This window comes from Oculina patagonica, chromosome 6, assembly GCF_052425735.1.
Source record: "Oculina patagonica isolate OP01 chromosome 6, crgOcupat, whole genome shotgun sequence".
NCBI lineage: Eukaryota > Metazoa > Cnidaria > Anthozoa > Scleractinia > Oculinidae > Oculina > Oculina patagonica.
Window position 1 is genome coordinate 27875674 of NC_135763.1, and position 21766 is coordinate 27897439.

Here is a 21766-nt window from a genome sequence, read left to right on the forward strand (position 1 = left end):
TTGTTTAAGTAGGTCTGCAATCATTTAATTAAGTTGCAATTTGAAATATAGTATGATTTATAAAATAACCGAGCTATTGCGCGCATTGTGATTAGTTGATGCTTGTCACCTAATAGAGTACAGGCGCACGTATGACGTCACTGAGTTGTGGGACTCGCGTACGTGATCAGAGTTCATTGTTCAAATCAGTAAAAATCGTGGCCTACAACAAAACAAAACAAAAAACGTTCAGCCTTATGAGAGATCTACAGTAAGAAACAATCCTCCAAGTAACATTCACATTTCGAAACATTTAACTGGGATAAACAAGCTTGAAGTAGGCAGTGAATGATGACAGTGAAAACCGCTGTAAGAGTTTGTCCGATGTTGAACAATGGGATAATGCCATGGTATATCCATGTATGGCAGTTCAACGTTTAGGTTTATAAAGCTTACAGATTTGAAAAACTTTCCAGATGGAATAAAGGTTAGTTTTTTCATTGATGTTTTAATTTTCCATTACTTTGCTTATTAAATCGGTTTAACAGCGCTTCGTGGTTACGGAAAACTTTATCGTGAAATGAAAACATCTTTAGCTCACCGGACTCACCGGTAGCGGCATTGCTTACACTGAATTGTACTGAAGTCTTCTGTTTATATTGTATAATACAATTAGATTTCATATACTTAATTTTTTTTCTACCAGTAACAACAATTTCATTTTAGCTGTTGTATTAAAAAATTAAACAAATATAAGAATAAAAGTAAGCAGAAAGCAAGCAGATCAAAAAGCAAGTAAGCCGGGGTGCTTATCACCCCCCTTTCCGCTTCACTCGCACAGACTTATAAATCTAAATAATTTTCAAGATGTAAATCAGTTACAATTTCTTTCTTAGCGCTTCCACAAGCTCCACTCCAGGCAAAAACAACCGTGGTCGAGGAGACATATGTTGTCATCAGTTGGCATCTCTCGCCAGACGACGATGGGACGCTTACATACGCCTTGGACTGCTTTAGGTGCAAGTCTAGGGAAGGCAAGAACTGTAAGGACGCTTGTGATCGACAAGTGAGATATTCACCAGGAAAGGATAACATTACTGGCGTCAATGTCACAGTGCATGGTTTATCATCGTCAAGTTTCTATCTGTTCAGAGTTTACTCTGTGAGTGAGTTAAATCAACTGGAAAGTGACAGGGATAAATGGAAGTATGCCCAAGTGTTTGTGGAAACAAAAGGTGAAGTACGCATGTAAAGCGTCATTATATGGACTACCTAAATTTTTGATAGATCACCTACAAAATGTCCAGAATGCTGCGGCTCGCGTTGTTACTAGTACAAGAAAATACGATCATATCAAGCCGGTCTTAAAGCAGCTACACTGGCTCCCAATAAGCCAGCGCATAAATTACAAGATACTTCTTTTAACCTATAAAGCGCTTAACGGCCAGGCTCCTAGTTACAATACTGAACTGCTAGAGCCTTATGTAGTAACCAGAAAGTTAACCTGCGACCCTCCTCAAATAACCTCTTGAAAGAACCATCTATCAACTTAGTAATCTATGGTCATAGGTGTTTCTGTATTGTTTCAGTAGGTCTGCAATCATTTAATTAAGTTGCAATTTGAAATATAGTATGATTTATAAAATAACCGAGCTATTGCGCGCATTGTGATTAGTTGATGCTTGTCACCTAATAGAGTACAGGCGCACGTATGACGTCACTGAGTTGTGGGACTCGCGTACGTGATCAGAGTTCATTGTTCAAATCAGTAAAAATCGTGGCCTACAACAAAACAAAACAAAAAACGTTCAGCCTTATGAGAGATCTACAGTAAGAAACAATCCTCCAAGTAACATTCACATTTCGAAACATTTAACTGGGATAAGCAAGCTTGAAGTAGGCAGTGAATGATGACAGTGAAAACCGCTGTAAGAGTTTGTCCGACGTTGAACAGTCGGATAATGCCATGGTATATCCATGTATGGCAGTTCAACGTTTAGGTTTATAAAGCTTACACTGGCTCCCAATAAGCCAACGCATAAATTACAAGATACTTCTTTTAACCTATAAAGCGCTTAACGGCCAGGCTCCTAGTTACATTACTGAACTGCTAGAGCCTTATGTAGTAACCAGAAACCTGCGATCCTCCTCAAATAACCTGTTGAAAGTACCATCTATCAACTTAGTAATTCATGGTCATAGGTGTTTCTCTTTTGTAGCACCTAGCCTATGGAATTCTCTTCCGAACAATATGAGAGAGCGGCTCGCTGTCAAATTTTAAAACATGTTTAAAGACATACCTTTTTAACACATTTTAGACTTCTGGTTAGTCAGTTAATTAGTAAATTAGATAGTTTAGCAAGTCAGTTAGTTAGTTACTAAGTTAATCAGTTAAGTTAGTCAGTTAATGAGTTAGTCGTGATTTACAGAAGGTTTTAATTATTCTTAGTTTTATTTTCATTTTTACAGCTTAGCTATTTTATTTGTTAGTTTTTTTTATCACTGATGTAAATTTTTAATGTAAATTTTATTTTTAATAACATTTTACTGTAAACCGCCATGAGCCATGGATATGGCGCTATCTAAATCCATTATTATTATTACTATTATTATTATTATTATTATTATTATTATTTTATGAGTGTTGAATAAAGTTTTATTATAAGTTATTATTAAATTATTATTATTATTATTATTATTTTAAGCGTGAGTAACGACAGAATATTAATACACTTGTTTCTCAAGAGAATTCTTCTATGAATCACATTGAGCTCGAGCTCGATGTTCATAAATGATTAATCCAAAATGTGGTACAAAATTTTCAGTTTAGAAGCGTAACACTTACGTAACAATGCAGATAGATATACGGGTTGTGGTAAATCACCTTTACTTTTTTGAAGTTTATCTTAATAAAGAGAGAAACTACAAAAACATTAAAGCATAGGCGACAATTTGAAGCGATTTATTATGGGTTATAGTAGCTCTCCGTTTCTTGAGTCTTGAGTCTACGAGCAAAGCGAGCTGGCGAGACACGAAGAAGTGAACCGCCATGATCTCTGTGTTGTTGTTTTTTTCTTTCTTTTTATTTCCACGCCGTTAAGGGCAGAAATTCTCACGAGATAAACAATTTTAACAGCAACGTTGACAGCACCAAACCCTGCGGCGAGGCTCCTCTGCAGAAGTAACCACGGAATGAAACAATCGAGCTTCCCTAAACTCTTGTCTATCTCAATCCCTATACTTAAAGGTTTTGGACTTAACATGATATTGAGTCAAAATATTAGTAAAATAATTTATTAGTTGAATGTTCTAATCAATACTACTCTTAAAACGTATTTCATCTCTTCGGCAGCTTCAACTACGTCCGTCCCAACAACTAAAGGTAATTGGAAGAATTGACTATAAAAATAGAAAATCAGAACTCATTTCACCTTCAATAACTTGGACCTTCCACGCCAACCCACTTGCAATACAAAGGTAAAACTGCTTACGATTTTATGATCCAAGGGAAGAGCCTAACTTTGAAGGAACACAATTCTACACTTTTCAAAAGATCGTTCACGTTTTGTATCGTCCCAAAATTTCGGTTGTGCTAATTTTCGCTTCTCTTTGCAATATCAGGCGATATTTTGACGAATCTTTTTTTTCGGATCAAATTTAAAGAAAATATAGGCCCGGAAATAGGGCAAATCAAAGATCGCCATTCCACAATAACATTGCGCAGTATTCTTTTCAGCAAGCCAGTCCGTCCTGTAATTGGTATTTTAACTTATTTAGTTCTTTAAGTTCCACATGCTTAATTCAAGTTGCTTCATCTGCTCAACAGAAATCAAAACTGCTACTTCGATGTATCTGAACATCATATATGGATTAGCTGGGTTTTTGATAGTTTTGATCACTTCTCTTGCCTGTTACGTCATCTTTAAAAGGTTAGTCTTGTAGCACCGTAATAAAACATAATGAAAGGTGTCTTCAGGCGTTTCGAAACACTTTCTCTATGTTGTAAGAAAGAAGTTTAAAAAATAATATGTGTGACGACGTCAAATGCATGTGCTGACGTAGCTAATTGTTTCAGGTAGCAGCGCGTTAGTTAATATCAAACCCAAGTATTATTACCGGGGCTCATTCTCTTTTCTTTTGACATACACAGCTTCAATACATAGACAACAACTAGAAACAGTCCATAATCATAACTATGAAAAAAAATCTCTCGAATCTAGTTGTGTCTTTGTATGCTTTATTTTTTACCAAATTTTGAACGCGCGCAGCTTAAGTGTCCAATAACAAAGTGTCCAGTTACAAGGTGTCCAATAACAAAGTTTGCGTTTTGCGCATGCGCGCGCTCGTTATTTGGTTCCTTATTGTGGCTAAATTAGTATTGGTAGTCAAATGGTGACGAGTGAAATTAGGAAAACATTTCACGCGTTTTGTCAAAATGCTAATAATTTCCCTCGCCTAAAAGGCTCAGGAAATTATTAGCACTTTGACAAAATGCAAGTTAAATTATTTCCTTATTTTACGAGTATTCCATTTGATTACATATTAATATCAAAGGTAACAAATTACAATTGCATTCGTAGGTTTTTGACTGGTATATTGCATCGCGAACTCCGAGCTTTGAAAAGTTAAAAGGATGCATTTTGCTAAAATTCGCAAGTTTTTTAGCGTTTGAAGAAAACGTTTTAGAGATTTATTTTTGCTGTTGACAAAATGTTTCAGAGATGAATTAACTGTCAATTATTTCTCACATTATGACTGTAGTTCGTCTTGAACGAACTGAAAACGTTGCCCGTGTAAAACGCTCAAAAATCCGCTCGATGCCATTTTATGTAATTGGCTTAAGTCTTAAAGTTGTTTTGACGTTTTGAAATAGAAAATATCATCAAAAGTTTTATTATATGGCCAAAGCTAGCTGGCTAAGAGGAAATGCAAGCGAAAATATACAAAGTTTAAGCTCTAAAACATCTTTTATTACGGACGCCATCTTGCCGCTAGCTACGTTGCCATGACAATTCTATAATTTCACATGTGAAATTATAAATTAACGTTAAAATTTCGCGCCAAAATTAAGGAGTAATTTGTCACCTATGATATAATCCTTGATATTCTGAAAAAAACTTTAGTTTTAAAATGGCTTTTTAAGCTGATTGAAATTATTCGCATTGAGTTGATTTTGTTCATTAGTAAATCACCTTAATTCTTAGCTCTATCCTTTAGTGAAAAACAGATTGTTCAATGATTAATATATTCCCTCTCTTTGAGTTTAAAATAGATGGCGCCTTCAAAATATAGCAAGGCGCAATGAGGTACCAATAACGAATCAATCCGAGATCAGGGTCTACGAAGGTAATTTTTGCATGTAATCTTCAGAATTATTGCGTGACAGATACAATATCGACCCAAAGCTTGCCATATTACATCATTATAAAATCTGGAACTATAATAGCCTGTAAATGTGCTTTTCCTGCAAAATGCCTTCGTTAACATCATTCAACGAATATTGCAGAAATTGTAAAACCGAATATCGTCGAAGGCCAAGTCCGGAAGTCACCTCTTATAGTTTTCTAAAGGTTTTTATCTCGCTTATTCTTTTAAGTTAAAGACAAGAATTGTTTTCCGCATGCTAGTCTTGACACTTAGGGTGCGTTTCTTTGGGAAAAATCCAAATCCGGATTCTTGATCCAAAAACGGATTTTGCGAATCTTTACCTATATCCGAAAATGGATTAATCTTGGATCAATGATCTGAAGAATCCACACTTCGAGTAGATACATCAGTTCATATCTGAATCCGGATTTTTAGGATTCATGATCCGTGCGTTTCTTTGGGAAAGGATTCGAAAAAAGCACCTTGGCCCAGCGGTCTTTGCTGTGAAAATATAGGTTCGCTCTTTGTAGACCTCTTTGTAAACACTGCCATACGGAAAGTTTTAGACGGTTATTTCGATCAAAATACAAAAATATTTCACGATAAAAGGAAACGGTAGCTTCAGATAGGTATGTAGTATCATTTTAAACGGGATACAGGTTTTCTTGAACAGCTTCTGTGTGCCTACGGAAGTTGTATCCTTTTGAAATTGTCACGAGTGAAATTTGCACTGATCATTTCGCAAACATTCTTCGCTCTCAGATGCTTTCTAGCCACATCGTGCTTAACGCTAAAGAAAATCTACTTCGACGTGTGTTTTTTGTAAACGATTTTGTATACTTAAATTATTTTAGCTAGGATACATTCGACGAAAAATAAATTTGTGCTGATATTTTATGTTCTGTGCGAAATGTGTTTACGGGGTTGTCATGGCAAAAAATCCGTTTTTGGACTCTTCGTTTCTTTGGGAGCAAAGTATCCGTGTGATCTGAGATCAATGATCCAATTTTGGATTTTCCCAAAGAAACGCACCCTTAGGCTCAATTACAAACCGGGATTTTGAGTCCAGACTACCTTTATTTTATTCATGCGTCATATTGTGATCATGAGTGCAGTCAAATATGTATACTGGCAACCTTAATACGATCAGCAGACCTGTCTTGTTTGGCGTTAATTAGCTATTGAATATTGAAGAATATTGGAGGCAAAAGTAAGACAAATGCTCAAAGCGTTTCTCTCTTACTGAACCTCAAACGTGTGTAAACAATGAAAAACCGTTAACGCACTCATCTAACAGTCAGTCCTTATCAGCCCTTCGTGACGGCTAATACATCAGAATGTATTGTAATGTCAGTGTTAATTAAAAAATATATAGTGTTAAGAAAAAAAAAGAAAGACGCTTTACGACCACCTCGTTTTTATGGCATCTTTCTTCTGGCCCGAATTAAAGCCCAGTTAGTTACTTTGGTATTTTTTATACCGAAAGTAAAATAACGCCACAAGTGAATATTCTCTTGAACGCCACTAACACTTCCACCTTAGCCGAGAGCAGCTATTTAGAATTCCTAGATCTTTGGGTCTCGATAACTCGGCGAAGTTAATATTTAGGCAGCATTCCTGGGAAAAAAACATTGAAGTGACAACATTTGGTGCTAGGTCACGTGTTGCAAACTCCAAAAACTAAAAGGCATGCGCGTATGTTATCTATCTAACTCTACTTTTGTTGTTTGGTGTATTTCTCCAAAGATATTCCATTGCCTTCCGTTGTTGATGATGATGTCATCTCGGATAGTTTTAAACTTGACCGTGACCAGATAACAGTAGTGAGGTTACTGGGGACCGGTAATTTTGGTCAAGTAACCAAAGCAATCTACGGAGCTTCGCGAATGGATGTAGCCGTCAAGTCCCTAAAAGGTATTGTTTTTATTTCTGTTTTCTATTTTCCCGTTTCATTTTGGCAATGTATAAAACATTTATTATGAACTATGCAAGATCTTCAAATCCTATGAATAGGCGTTATTAATCTCATTCTTATCATCAGAAAATTAATACGTTATGGAGCAGGCAAAAAGAAGGGTCTTGTCCAAATTATAGGTCTGTGACGTTTTTCAACCGAGTTATTGCAAAACGTGTTTAGCCGGGGAAAATTACAGTATTTAAAATGCAGCCTACAAATCGGTGTCATTATTTGGGGCACAAATATCACGATCATAAAATAGAAAACGAAATAATTAATTAGATTATGCTAGAAATATCGTTCGCTTTCATTTCGTAGCTTTTAAGCTACATAAACCTCTAAATCATTTTCAGGTTTGAAAATTTCAAAATAACATGAATCGTGACAATTATAGAAACACATTCATCTGGCACATCGTAAATTTAAAAATGTTTTATTTCCAAAACGAAGCACTGAATTGACAGAAAAATTTGCATAGAATGAATGTCTCTTTTTTGTCTTAAAAATGTGAAAAGAATGTCTTTGCAGGATTGCCAGTTTAAAATTTTGGAGTTTTGATGACGTCAGTTAAGAGATGCAGTTAAACGTGTATGTTTGACCTCTTTGACGTTGTTATGACAACATATTTTAAGTTGGTCTTTTGCTAAGGTCTCAATCAGCTTAATAGTAAAACCTATACAAATTTGTACAAAAGGTTATTTGTCAACGTTATTGGCGTACCTGCGATATAATATAATAGAGCGGTTTCACTTGAGTGTCGAAAGTAACTTGTGTTTTCTTTGGTTTTGCGTTACTACGCTTAGTGACTCGTTAAAAAATCTCGCGCCACTTTCTAAGCCAATCAGAAGTAAAACCAAAACCAAGCGTGACTCGCCCACACACGTTTTCCCGCGCTTCATGCCTGTCACATTTATTTGCTTCGAGTTTTGATTGGCTGACTGGGTTGTCTGTTTCTTTTGTGATTGGCCAGAGTAATTACTTTGGTTTTGGTTTTACTATACTCATTTGAAAGCTGCCCTATACCTTTAATTACCTATTATAGAAAATGCCCAGCCGAAGGACATACAAGACATGCTCAGTGAACTAGACGTCATGAAATCTTTGCAACCTCATCCTCATGTTGTTAGACTTATTGGCTGTTGTACTGATAAAGGTAATGGACACCCTTTCTAATAAAACATGTAAAATAATTATGATGTTTGTTTGTTTGTTTTTGTTTGCTTTTTTTATCGTTTGGTCCTGTTTTAAAATGATCATGGCTTGTCTTTTTTTAAAATACCAGTTTTTTGTCCAATATTGAACAAATATTTAATATATTTTAGATCAAGCTATTGGCTCAATTTCGAAAGGATTCAAATAAAAACAACCAAACATCCGAGATAAATGACACTAGCAAATTATCTTCTCACGTTTAAAAACTGCAGTCATGATTACCTCGAAAGGAAATCCCAAATTTTAGATCGGTAAGTTTGTGAGCCGTTTTTCTGAACCTGCAATTTCCGAATGTTGTCAAAACATCAATAATAAAATACAAAAAAAATTCGAATGTTGCCAATAGAGTGAATTCGTGTAACCCGTTTTTTAAATGCTAATAAGCCGCAAAATATTCTAATGTTTGTGTACAATAAAACAATACACGAGTGGTCAGAAAACCTTAAAGCAACCAGTTTAATTGTTGTACAGAAAATAAACTGGAGGTGTTTCCTCCCTCTTTGAACACTTTCGACATGTTCAACTCCCTCTGCAATGAACCTAAATTGAAATAAAGCGGACGTTTAAATTCAAACAAAAAAAAATCAAAAGATTATCGGTCCGGTCCACACAGAATTTAATCTTTCCTCGTTGTTGATTTCAGAAGACGGCAAACAAATTTGTCGAGAACACGTGCACGGCTACTTTCCTGCTCATTTAACCTTTTTTGGGCGGAAAAAAAAGTTGTTTGCCATTGTGATTTGCTAAAGCTCCTCAAAATGAATTGCGCGCGCAGAATTACAGTCAAGTTTAAGTTTTTTTTCCTTAACGCGATTTTGAAAATAAACTGTTTGTCGAAAATCGCAAAACAAATCAAGGCGTGACAAGTATTAAGTGTCATTGTCAGAGTAAACCAGGCAATGCCAAAAGATGGGGGTCAGCCGATTTCCCTCATATTTTCAGCATTTAAAACCTATCAGATAAGATTAAGATTGGTGGAATTTATATGATTTTCTGCCTTTTCAATCTTGAGATTGACCACCCCCCTAGTTTTTGGCACAGAAAGTGCCAAAAATCCTCATAAAAAAGGCCAAATTCTCAGTACAGGAAACAGATCTTCCTTTTGCATTTCGCGCACAAAACTTTTTCTCAAAGTAAATTAACTGGTTGTTGATGTTTTGCATGCTTAGAAACAACTTTCCAGTTCAACTGTAATTTTTACCATATTTTCTAAACTAGGTAGGTAGCTTGTGTCTTGCCACAGAGTGAATTTGGGGGATTTTCAAATTCAATTTTTTTCAAAAGTGCGATAGTTTATTTTTTATTAAAAGCCATTTTATAACAATCCATACCCTTCTTATTCGAAAACAAGAATTTATTGATTGGCACAATAAATTCTTTCTCCACGAATTCAGTTCAAAAATGGCTCTGATCGCTCTTATGGCTATTTTCCCGCCAAAATTAAATCACACTAAAATATCACATAACATCGATACAATTATATTTTGAAATGAAATAGTTGTATTTTAATTCATTGAAAGGAGTAGAAACTTCATTAAATGTGTTAATAATCGATTTCGAATTAACTATGTTAATTAACCCTCGGACGTACAAGGGGGGGGGGAGGGTGGATGCCACCCTCCCGATGAGTTTTTTTCTTAATTTTGAAAAAACGATTTACTCTACAATGCTGAAACTTTCATTAGCTGTTCATTCATCCTTTGCGGAAATTTTGATATGTCAACGTGTGTCCGTGGTGTGTGACGTTGCCATGGCAACGTCATAAATACAAGCAGGTCTTGCCAAAAATCGTCATTTTTACCATTTTTCCTAATTTTTTCCAGTTTTTTAAAACAGAAGTGCAAGATGTGTTTATTTTTACATTCCGTAAGCATTCTGGCTTGATTTTGCATCAATTCCCCTTATTTTCTGACTTTCTAAGAAAATGTTGAAATCCAAGATGGCGGATCCAAGATGGCGGCTCTAATGACGTCACAGCCAATTAAAATTATGTCATCTTATAGAGTACGCTGAGGGATTTCTTCCAAGTTCAAAATAATTTCGCTACGCCTTAATATAACGAAAACTCCGTGGAGGGGTTCCATCCACCCCCCCACCCCCTTGTACGATGGTGGGGGTGTGAGTTGGCTTGTACGTCCGAGGGTTAAAGTAATAGATACCGCAGTCCGTGCATAAATTCATGGTGTATTTCCTGCGAAAACTAAGTCGTATTACGTAAGTATTGCTTCGATTTTCATAGTTTGGTTTGGTATGTCTTAAAAGCGAGATTATAAACGTAATATATAAGGCGGTCTTTGTAGTAATGATCCAAGGTACCAAAGAAAGAAACCACGAGTCGAGACGTTATTTCTCACGTTCACGACCCTTCTACCCGAGATGAGACAGCATCATTGAAGCGTGTCACGGCGTGGGAAAACAATATAGCTCCAAATGATTGAAGAAAAATATGACTTTTTACTGAATAATCAAGGCTTTTCGTCTTCAAAATGCAATCATCATCATCATCATCATCACCAACAACAACAACAACAACAACATCTTCATCGTTATCTCCACAGGTGCCCCATGATCTATGATTGTTATTTTATTATATACTACTTATTAACCGAGAGTGAGGTCATTACAGGGGAATCTCAGACCGAGGCCTTGATGTATTGACCGAGCGATAGCGAGGTCAATACATCAAGGCCGAGGTCTGAGATTCCCCTGTAATGACCGAACGGACGAGGTTAATAAGTTATTTATTATATGGCCTTTTAGCGCTATTCTAAACTGAAATATCTAAAAAACACCGAGGTGAAACTCGCTCTCGCTCTCTGTGGCTCTCTTCGTCGCTCATACTTAAGAAGTATCGGCATGCTAATATTTTTCTTTTAGTTGTTGAAAAGATAGTTACATTTTGTCGGTATTTATTGTCGTTCTCGCAATTGCGCTAGTAGCTTTTAATCACAACTCAAAAAAAATAGGTCACCAAGGGTGACATGAGTCTAATGCCGTATGGCATAGTGATACAGATTGCGCGGTTTTCGTAAGCCGGTTAAAATTGGTTAGAGGTTTGTGTTCGGGAGTTTAATTTAAAATGCTTATAGCGAGCTAGGGGCATCGTGGATGACTATGGATGAAAACGAAACAGTCATAAATGTTATATGCTTCACAAAATTTAAAGTATGAACAGGAGTTGATGTTACTTCTTCCGTATTGTCCGTAAACGCAGAAACGATTAAACATTTGGACAAGATTGCGTGACGATTTACAAAAAGCATGTTCATTACAACAAGGGTTGAAGAACTTCACATCGTTTTCTTTCAGATTTTTCACCATTTTGATGATGACTCTTGAAACAGATTTTGCAATAAAAGCACTTGAAATAGTGACTGTTACTCCATTGTACTGTAAGCACTTAGTGACAGATTTTCCTAAAAACGGGTGTAAATGCTCACGTCAATATAATGATGACCTTTTGAACGCTGGAAACTAGGCAATTATTATCGAGCTACCATACACAGGAGCGAAGACTGTTTATCATGATGTACAAATTTCGCGAATCATCACTTCCATATCAATGTAACCATTTTATGATTTTTCTAGCTGTAAGAAGAACTTAAGATCTCTGAGAGTCGTAAAAGCATGAAATTCGATTTCAGTGTATGGCAAAGGCCGGGACAGTGTAATACTGCAAAGTGGCCAAACAAACGCATTTTGATTTAGTCGCGTAACTTGATTTACATTTATCCATGTACATCTTTTATTTTTGAAGGTTTTTGTTTGCACTGTAAAGAAAAAATTGGTCAAAATTCGAATGACTTAAATACAAAAACCGAGGTAAAGTTTTCTATTTTTTAAAACAAAATAAATATTTGGTCGCATTGTGTAAATAAACGCGAGTCGCCGTCGAAATATTTTTTCTCAAAGACGTCTTGCTTTTTAAGCAAGACGAAAACACAAGTGCTTAACTGAACTGAAAACGAAGATTTATTTTCACAAAAAGCTTACAAATGTCTTAACTGGAAAATTATTTCGTCCTGTTCAAGTGTTGAATAATCGTGACTTGAGAAAGAACTTTTAATTATGCGTGGGAACACGTGTCGCTGATTGGCTGTTTTTAATTGAAACTAATCGTGCGTGTCCGTACGGAGTCCGTTCTTGCAGCTGATCATTGTTTTCTACATTACAGCGAACGATTATCGATCCCAAACCATTCTTTTGGGATTGCTAACAGCTTTTTTCATATAACAAAGAGTCTAATGCGCATGCGCAAAGCGCACGCAAGCATTAGACTCAAAAACATGTAAAAACCGCCGAGCCGAGAAAATTTTTCATAATGCCCGGTCATTACAAGAAAATAATGCCCGCTCAGCAGCCAATCAGAGCGCGCGTACTATTGTAGCCATATAATAAAGGAAATGAAAGCTCAGATTTATGAACTTTATGGGCCATATTGCTGAACGTTGTGCTTCTGTGCAAATTTAGATGGGTGTTGGGATTACAGTCGTCTTAAGTGATGAAAACGAGAATACAGTCCTCAACAACATATATCCAAAACAGAGATTTGTGCGTTTATTGGTCAAATGAAAGTACATTAAGTAATTAGCACACAATTTCATCAAGAGTGTTACGATAACAGTTGCTCTATAGCCAGATTGTATAAGCAATGGTATAAGGAAAAAATGCTTCCTATTACTAACGATTCTAGCATAAAAATTGCTCAGCTAAACTTCTACCTGTGTACGTCTACTTGGGTCTTGTATGCGTGTTTGTGTCTGTTTTGGTATGAAAAGAACTAAAGACTAACTTGAAAAGAGAGGAGCTCGAATTACAACCAGCGTGACAGTGTTGCATACATTACAAAGGTCATGCAAACACGGCGTGGGTCATTAATCTGTTTGCATTGATCTTTGTGCAGTGATAACAACAGGTATTTTTTCAAGGTCGCCAGTCGCATGCAGTCGCCTGTTACTTCTCTTTTAGTGTTCTGGACAGATGCTCATACCTGCCACTCTATCTACGGATAAGTCAAAGTGACCTGAACTGAATGAAGAAAGCTCCCTCAGAGATTTCTGAACTTCGAGATCGCCATCCTCGCTTGCCACTCACAACAAGACCTCGAGTAGTAGAGTAGTAAGCGAACTGTAACATCTTGTTTACAAGCATCTAACGGTAGAACAGTTGTACTATATTCGAGAAGACTTCAAGGTGATTCTTGTGAAGCTAACGAACAATTCATACTTTATATAACAGTGTTTGTCCCGAATGAAACGTGATAGTATGAATTGAAACTGACAAAATTCCGTGTCGAACGTGAGAAATAACGTCTCGACTCGTGGTTTCTTTCTTTGGTACCTTGGATCATTACTACAAAGACCGCCTTATATATTACGTTTATAATCTCGCTTTAAAGACATACCAAACCAAACTATGAAAATCGAAGCAATGCTTACGTAATACGTCTTAGTTTTCGCAGGAAATACACCATGAATTTATGCACGGACTGCGGTATCTATTACTTTAACCCTCGGACGTACAAGCCAACTCACACCCCCACCATCGTACAAGGGGGGGGGGGGGGGGGTGGATGGAACCCTTCCACGAAGTTTTCGTTATATTAAGGCGTAGCGAAATTATTTTGAACTTGGAAGAAAGCCCTCAGCGTACTCTATAAGATGACATAATTTTAATTGGCTGTGACGTCATTAGAGCCGCCATCTTGGATCCGCCATCTTGGATTTCAACATTTTCTTAGAAAGTCAGAAAATAACGGGAATTGATGCAAAATCAAACCAGAATGCTTACGGAATGTAAGAATAAACACATCTTGCACTTCTGTTTTAAAAAACTGGAAAAAAATTAAGAAAAATGGTAAAAATGACAATTTTTGGCAAGACCTGCTTGTATTTATGACGTTGCCATGGCAACGTCACACACCACGGACACACGTTGACATATCAAAATTTCCGCAAAGGATGAATGAACAGCTTATGAAAGTTTCAGCATTGTAAAGTAAATCGTTTTTTCAAAATTTAGAAAAAACCTCATGGGGGGTGGCATCCACCCTCCCCCCCCCCCCCCTTGTACGTCCGAGGGTTAATTAACATAGTTAATTCGAAATCAATTATTAAAACATTTACTGAAGTTTCTACTCCTTTCAATGAATTAAAATACAACTATTTCATTTCAAAATATAATTGTATAGATGTTATGTGATATTTTAGTGTGATTTAATTTTGGCGGGAAAATAGCCATAAGAGCGATCAGAGCCATTTTTGAACTAAATTCGTGGAGAAAGAATTTATTGTGCCAATCAATAAATTCTTGTTTTCGAATAAGAAGGGTATGGATTGTTATAAAATGGCTTTTAATAAAAAATAAACTATCGCACTTTTGAAAAAATTGAATTTGAAAATCCCCCAAATTCACTCTGTGGCAAGACACAAGCTACCTACCTAGTTTAGAAAATAAAGTTAAAATTACAGTTGAACTGGAAAGGTGTTTCTAAGCATGTAAAACATCAACAACCAGTTAATTTACCTTGAGTAAAAGTTTTGTGCACGAAATGCAAAAGGAAGATCTGTTTCCTGTACTGAGAATTTGGCCTTTTTTATGAGGATTTTTGGCACTTTCTGTGCCAAAAACTAGGGGGTGGTCAATCTCAAGATTGAAAAGGCAGAAAATCATTTAAATGCCACCAATCTTAATCTTATCTGATAGGTTTTAAATGCTGAAAATATGAGGGAAATCGGCTGACCCCCATCTTTTGGCATTGCCTGGTTTACTCTGACAATGACACTTAAGTCCTGTTATCTGTTTCGGTTTTTACATGTTGATAAAAGCTTGAGGATTTGTCCGTAATTTTCTGTTTTCATGTACAGCTCATTAGAATATTACACAGCAGATAAGCACATGAAACACGGGTTACACGAATTCACTCTAATGTGGCAAATTGTAACCCAGGAATGCTAAATCTCAGATCCGATCATTTTTGTCTCGTTCTAGTTTATAATTAATTGAAAATTTCAGATCCGTTGTTGATTGTTGTGGAGTATTTGCCATATGGTGATTTATTGGGATACCTGCGCAAGAGCAGAGGAGTCGAGGACAGTTACAACACAGGAGAAAAAAGACCAAACTCAAGACTCAGTGAAAAGGATCTGTTATCTTTTGCTTGGATGATTGCTGATGGTATGACTTATCTGTCAACAATGAAGGTAAACCATTCAGTGTTCAACTTCGCCATCTTTCCATACTGACTGGTTTATTTAGTTTTTTAGTTTAGTTCTTTACCCCACATTGACCGGTTCAGACATAGGAATAATGCATCGTTAATATTCCTTATGCAAGTCAAGAAGCTAGAGTTACTCTCCGCTATCGCCTCTAGCAATTGTGTTCGGCGTTTGCGGACTAGCTTTATTGCCATAAGACGAACAATTCACATTGCACTGTATCAAATAGAATTCAAACATCCTATCACGGGATACCGTATTGAATTTGTTATTATTAAAGAAATATATCCAAACTGGCTAGACGTTTGCCTAGTTCCTAGGCCTCTAGTTTCGCCGCGGTCAACCCATTTCGGGTCAAGTGGCACGAGCGCCAGCGAGCGCCTCGAGCTCGAATACGTCATCGAAACGAGTAGTGATGTCAACAATACCGTGAAGGCCTGGGAAAAAGCTGTGCATGAACTATGCAAACTAGAAGTTATACAGGTTAAGATGATATACCCTAGCCGAAGGATATTTTAACATTTTTACGCTACGTATACATGAGATTAACGTAAACCTGCATGTTGTGTTCTCCAGACAAAAGACTCTTATTCGATGTTACCGTTTTTGCCCGGAGCATAATATTGGGCTTACTTGGGGTACTTTCTATCCAGCAAAATTTCAATTTTGCTCTGTTATATGTCCACTGTTAAAACAAATTCAAAACTCGTGTTTAAAGAAACGTAATGAGAGCAGTTGACCTTGGTACTAGAATGATTCACAACGCCTGCTATACTTATATATTCCAGGTTGTTCATCGTGATGTAGCCGCTCGTAACGTATTAGTAGGTGAGAAAAAAGTGTGTAAAATTTCTGACTTTGGATTGGCCCGTGAATTGGAGGGAGATGTATACACGAGAAGAACTCAGGTGATTTTCCACACTTAAAGCTTTAACCGACCGAACGTCCGACCGACCGACCAGCCGGCTTGCTTGCTTTTATGCTCCCATTCTTACTTGCCTTCTTGATTGCTCACTTTTTTTTTACTTAGTTCCTTTTATGCTTGCTTTCTCGTTAACTTGCTTGCTTGCTTGCTTCCTTTCTTGCTTGCTTTTTTATTGTAATAATTCATTATCTTTTTTATCTTTCTATCATTTTTTTTGTTCATTGCATTTCTTAATTTCAAGGCTCGTCTTCCAACTAAGTGGATGCCCCCGGAATCTCTTTTCTATGGCGAATCTAGCACTATGAGTGACATGTAAGTTTGCTCAAGATTATTTTTCAAATTAACATCAGTTACTTATTGTGAAAAATTCAAGATAGTGTTCTGCCTCGGAGAGATTGCGGGATATCGAACTTCAAAGTTTTTTCAGGAATTAATGGAATACGGGATATTTAGGCCAAAAATTAATGGGATACGGGATACTCGAACCCCCCCCCCCCCCCTGATGGGGCCTCGATAACGCTTGATTTATATCTATCCCAGAATGCACTGAGTTATGCGAGTTGCCCTTTCTGAGTCCGCCATCTTGTTTTTAGACTCCAGCAAAAATAATGATATCGGATCAAAGTCGATTATATGGGTAAAGCCGTCGCGACCGTTCAGAATGCTGCAATTTTCCCACGGGTGTTAATTATTAACTGAAAATTCCTTAATTGAACTTCAGCAATCTTGTAATGACAAATCGATTTTGAAAATTTTCTCGTTGGGTACTCCTGAATTTTTTTAACACGTTTTAAACAGTTATAAAACAAATGGCCTTTAGAAATAACTTCATAATGTGTGACACGACTTGTTAATGATAGAGAAAGCCCCTGAGTTAAGTTAATTAAATAACGTCTTAATATCTGTCTTCTACAGATGGTCCTACGGCATTGTGATGTGGGAGGTGTTTACGATTGGTATGTGCAACACTCTGAAAATGCCTTCACTAACTTACACATTCCTTTACCCTTCAAAATTTTTATGAATCTAAGTTAATCGCAAAAATAAAATACAAAAAAAGTTAATTGTAAGGCTGACACTATGGCAAAATTAAAGGGCAAAGCTACGCATTATTTACCGGCCAATATTTCAACTAGCAGAGCTAGCTTTCTTCGGGGCCTAGTTGAAATGTAGGCCAAAACATAGTACGCTATCCTTTTGCCGTTGTGCCAGGCCAATCAATTTGGTTTTATTAACACTTGAAGTTACTTGTGGTACGTGCATTTCTTAAACAAGAGATCTGGCAACAGACTATTGCAAATCGATCAGTTCAATACTCCGTTGTGTAGTGCTTTGTATCCAAACGTTTTTTTTTTTAATTTAATGATCATATAAAATAGGTCAATGAATCTTACTCCGCTTTTCTACGTTTTGACAAACAAATTTAATGAGTAGAATTGTCAAGAAGGGCACTAGATGCCCTCGATGAAGAAGCTAATAGTCACAACTCTGAAATGTGATATACTTCGCATCGGCCAAAGACGACGCAAAAAGCACAAATTGATCATGAGTTGCTGTCAAATATGTTTTCACCCTCACAGGTGAATCACCTTATCCTGGATTTGAATCTCGACAAGTGGCTGACTTGCTTCAGACAGGGTACCGTATGCCTAGACCAAGACACATCTCCAAAGAACTGTAAGTAGCTTTCACATCTCCCCGTTTGGGGAGGAAGGAGGAGTAGCTCGAAAATATTTTATTAGAGGAGGCTCCACTTTGAGGTTCAACCCCTTTTATACACTATTTGTAACAGAAAATGTAACCCTTTCTATTTCATATATCTTTTCATACACCTACAACACAGGGAAACCACACATATATGATATGTTATTAACATGAACTATTGCTAGCAATATTTCGATTAAGTTCGAAATACAAATTACACAAATCGCTGTGCTTTGTCTTTCTTGTGGCTCTAAACGTAGCCTGTGAGCAGCCCCACCTTCGGGTTCCACCCACTAGCGGCAAAGTCGCCTAAAAGCAGGCATCTCCAAACGTATTGCTCTCTAAATTTAGTTATTTGCCGGGTTTTTTATTTTTATATTTTCTAAATTCATATTAAAATTCTAGCTTGCTTCCGAGGCTTGAGGGGATGAAGCGAAAGAAATTAGTGATTCATCCCTCAACTCCGATGTGATATCTTTTATTTTGTTCCCCGAGCCTGACCCGGGTAAATTTGAAAACGCATCTTTTATTACCCGGATTGGCCAGCGGCGTACACACTGAATCGCCTTTTTTGGTCATCGACAACGGTACTTTTCAAAAACGCTCTCCAAAGTGGGTATCGTTTTCAAATTATTTTTTTACTCGGGTTAATGTGGACGGAAAACATTTTTCGCGGCAATACAGTCTAAAGCGAAATAACTGCTGCATGACTAAGATTGAAACAGACGATGAGTAACGAACATCAAAAAAAATAAGCTTGTCTGATTCTCTTGACCTTCGCAATTAAATGAAATTGTTTTTATGTCTTGAAACATTTTCTTCAAATCAATCCACTGTGGTTTGACTCAGTTTTCCGCCGCTCTCTTAAAGGTCAAATGAACAGAAATTTAAAAATTCCATTATATCCAACCAAACACTAAAACTAACAATTATTGAGTGAAGTTAAACGAAATTTTTGCTTTCCGAGCCTTAGGGCCGAATCGCACTAGCGATCAATAAAGTGTCACTTGTTACAGAAAACAAGTGCGATTGCATTTTTTAAGACCTAAAACTTGTCCAACATTTCAGGAAAACAAAGAAGCAGTTGTCTTATGATTGGTCCGCGTTGCACGCGCGATAGATGTTGTCAAACAATTGAAAAAACAAGTGCGAACGATTTGTTGGACAAGGGCAAATTTTGTCAAAACGGACAAATCATCAAAGGGGCCGAAGTCCTGCCTCAAGGCAGGACAATTCATGACAAGTCGCATTCACATGCCCCTCGTAATGCCAGATAACAATACGTTGTTGATTGGCTATTGTGTTTGGCCCAAATTGCACCGAAAAACAACACGCACTCAAACGTTGTTGGGATAGTATGCACCGTGATGTGGCTCTCACTATCATAATCTAGCCGCAAAATATTTTCGCGAGAGGCAAAGCATATTTATAAGTGAAGTGTTTCGGCCAAATGTAAGAATGAGAAAAGAAAAAGTTATCTTGAGACGACTCATTATTTTACTGCATGAGAACACGCGTACTTTAAATGCGAATTGTTTTAGATTTTTTACCGCGTTGTACTGCATATTTAATGTTTGCCCAAGACGGCCGTGCTGAGAAATGTACAGGGATGGCAGAAGCACGTGCAAAGCTATTGTACTTATAATTACACCTTTTGTTTTCTTCAAAATGTCTCTGACTTGTCGCGACAATTTTGTTTTTGTAAAAAATGTTATGACATTTAAAACTTGTCCGCAAGTGCGATTCGGCCCTTAGAGCGCAAATTACAGCAAAAAATACGAAGATTTCCGTAGGTTTCACGAAAACGTGTTTGAATGACTGCGCGCTGAAATGGAAGGAATGGAACGAGTTTGTGACGTCATAATTGGTGTTTTTGAAAACGATTGCAGACCGATTCCGCAGACCGCACCGACGCCAACGTCAACGACAATGGAAAATGAAATTATATTTTACTTGAGAATCTCGCAACTTTCGGGACGTATTTTGCTTATTTATTGCTTTAAGAACTAGCTCTCGCTAAATATTCAAAGAGAGCGTTCAAACCCAAATAGAAAAACCAAAAATTAGCCGTCGTGGCTGACGTCCAAACTACGCAGTCATTTCACCTTGTTGTTCTGCAGAGAACGGCTTTCAATTGTACCAAGATTCAAAACGCACGTGCAGATAATTCTGCCCATTAATGCTTATGAGATTGTTTGCATTCTACCTTTGTCTCACATGACAAGCAAAACGACAGCAAACAAAGCTTTTAGCTTTTTTTGAGTTTCAGCTATTTTATTTAACAAAAAAATGTGCGTCTCTGAACAACAACCAACAAACAATTAACTGAACAACGGCCGAACAGAACGCAATAACTGCTTGAAATGTCACTACATTGTCACTAAACACATTTATTTAAATTCTAAGTTGCGGTCTGCGAAATCGGTCTGCGGTCGTCTTAAAAAAACACCAATTATGACATCACAAGTTTTTATTTCCGACAATTTTCCGACGATTTTTTCGAGCACTCTACGATTATGAAGGCCTAAAACTAGCAATATATCTCCAATGCACTGTCGGATTACTTTAAAACTTCGGGATATGTTTATTTGACTTAATAAACACATGGGCAAAAAATAAAAAATAAAATAAAAATTTCTGTTCATTTGATCTTTAAGGAACGCGGGCACATTTCCGGAAAAAAACGGCTTCAAATTGAGCACAATTATAGGGCGTATTATTTGCAACATAAGCGTAAAGCCGTCGCCTTTGTTCGTTGGAATTTTTTATTGTTTTCGAGCTAAAAACAATAAAAATTCCCACGAATAAAATGCGACAGCTATACGGGTATGTTGCAAATAAATACGCCCATAAATTTGGAGTCTTTTTGTTATTTAAACGGAAATGAAAAGCAATAATAAGACACTTTATGATTGTTTTTTTCTTCAGGTACTCCATTATGACCGAGTGCTGGCAGGAGCAGCCCGACAAGAGGCCAACATTCCAGTGGCTATGCTCTGCGGTCAGAAGGCTTCTGGATGACAAAAAGGTTTGTAGAGAATTTACGGTTTGAGAAAGATGTTAATAAGCCAAGTGCGCTGCTCGGGAAAAAAAATTCCCGGGAAGTGACCTGTTATCGCCATGGCTTTCTCCCGTTGGTGTACCGGTACCAAACCTACACTAACGACATCCTGGACCTCCTGAATGTAAAATCAACGGTAAAACACTGCGACTGAAGCTCAAATATTTCTACCCATACTTCCTTCTTTGGCGATCTTTGCTCAGTGCATGAGATTACCAATTAAACGAAGCGTTGTTCTTTTTCTCCCGCTATAGCACCTTATAGTCAACTTTCGTTTCCGCTTACGCTGTTGTACGCATTCGTACCCATTCTTACCTCAGGAAAAACAAAAATCTCTCATTCTC

General features: G+C 37.0%; 1 protein-coding gene across 2 annotated transcripts in view; it reads left to right on the plus strand.

Moving 5' to 3' along the window:
• The window catches only part of LOC144658121 (ephrin type-A receptor 4-like), a 42762-nt gene that overhangs the window by 17342 nt on the left and 3654 nt on the right, over positions 1-21766 (plus strand). For both annotated transcript variants that reach the window (XM_078518460.1, XM_078518459.1), the window contains 12 exons: positions 876-1214; positions 3332-3361; positions 3806-3908; positions 5252-5325; positions 7093-7260; positions 8346-8456; positions 15530-15717; positions 16521-16640; positions 16899-16969; positions 17573-17613; positions 18238-18334; positions 21290-21389. In XM_078518460.1, the coding sequence (XP_078374586.1) occupies positions 876-1214; positions 3332-3361; positions 3806-3908; positions 5252-5325; positions 7093-7260; positions 8346-8456; positions 15530-15717; positions 16521-16640; positions 16899-16969; positions 17573-17613; positions 18238-18334; positions 21290-21389 (1442 nt within the window). The remainder of the gene's footprint in view (positions 1-875; positions 1215-3331; positions 3362-3805; positions 3909-5251; positions 5326-7092; positions 7261-8345; positions 8457-15529; positions 15718-16520; positions 16641-16898; positions 16970-17572; positions 17614-18237; positions 18335-21289; positions 21390-21766) is intronic.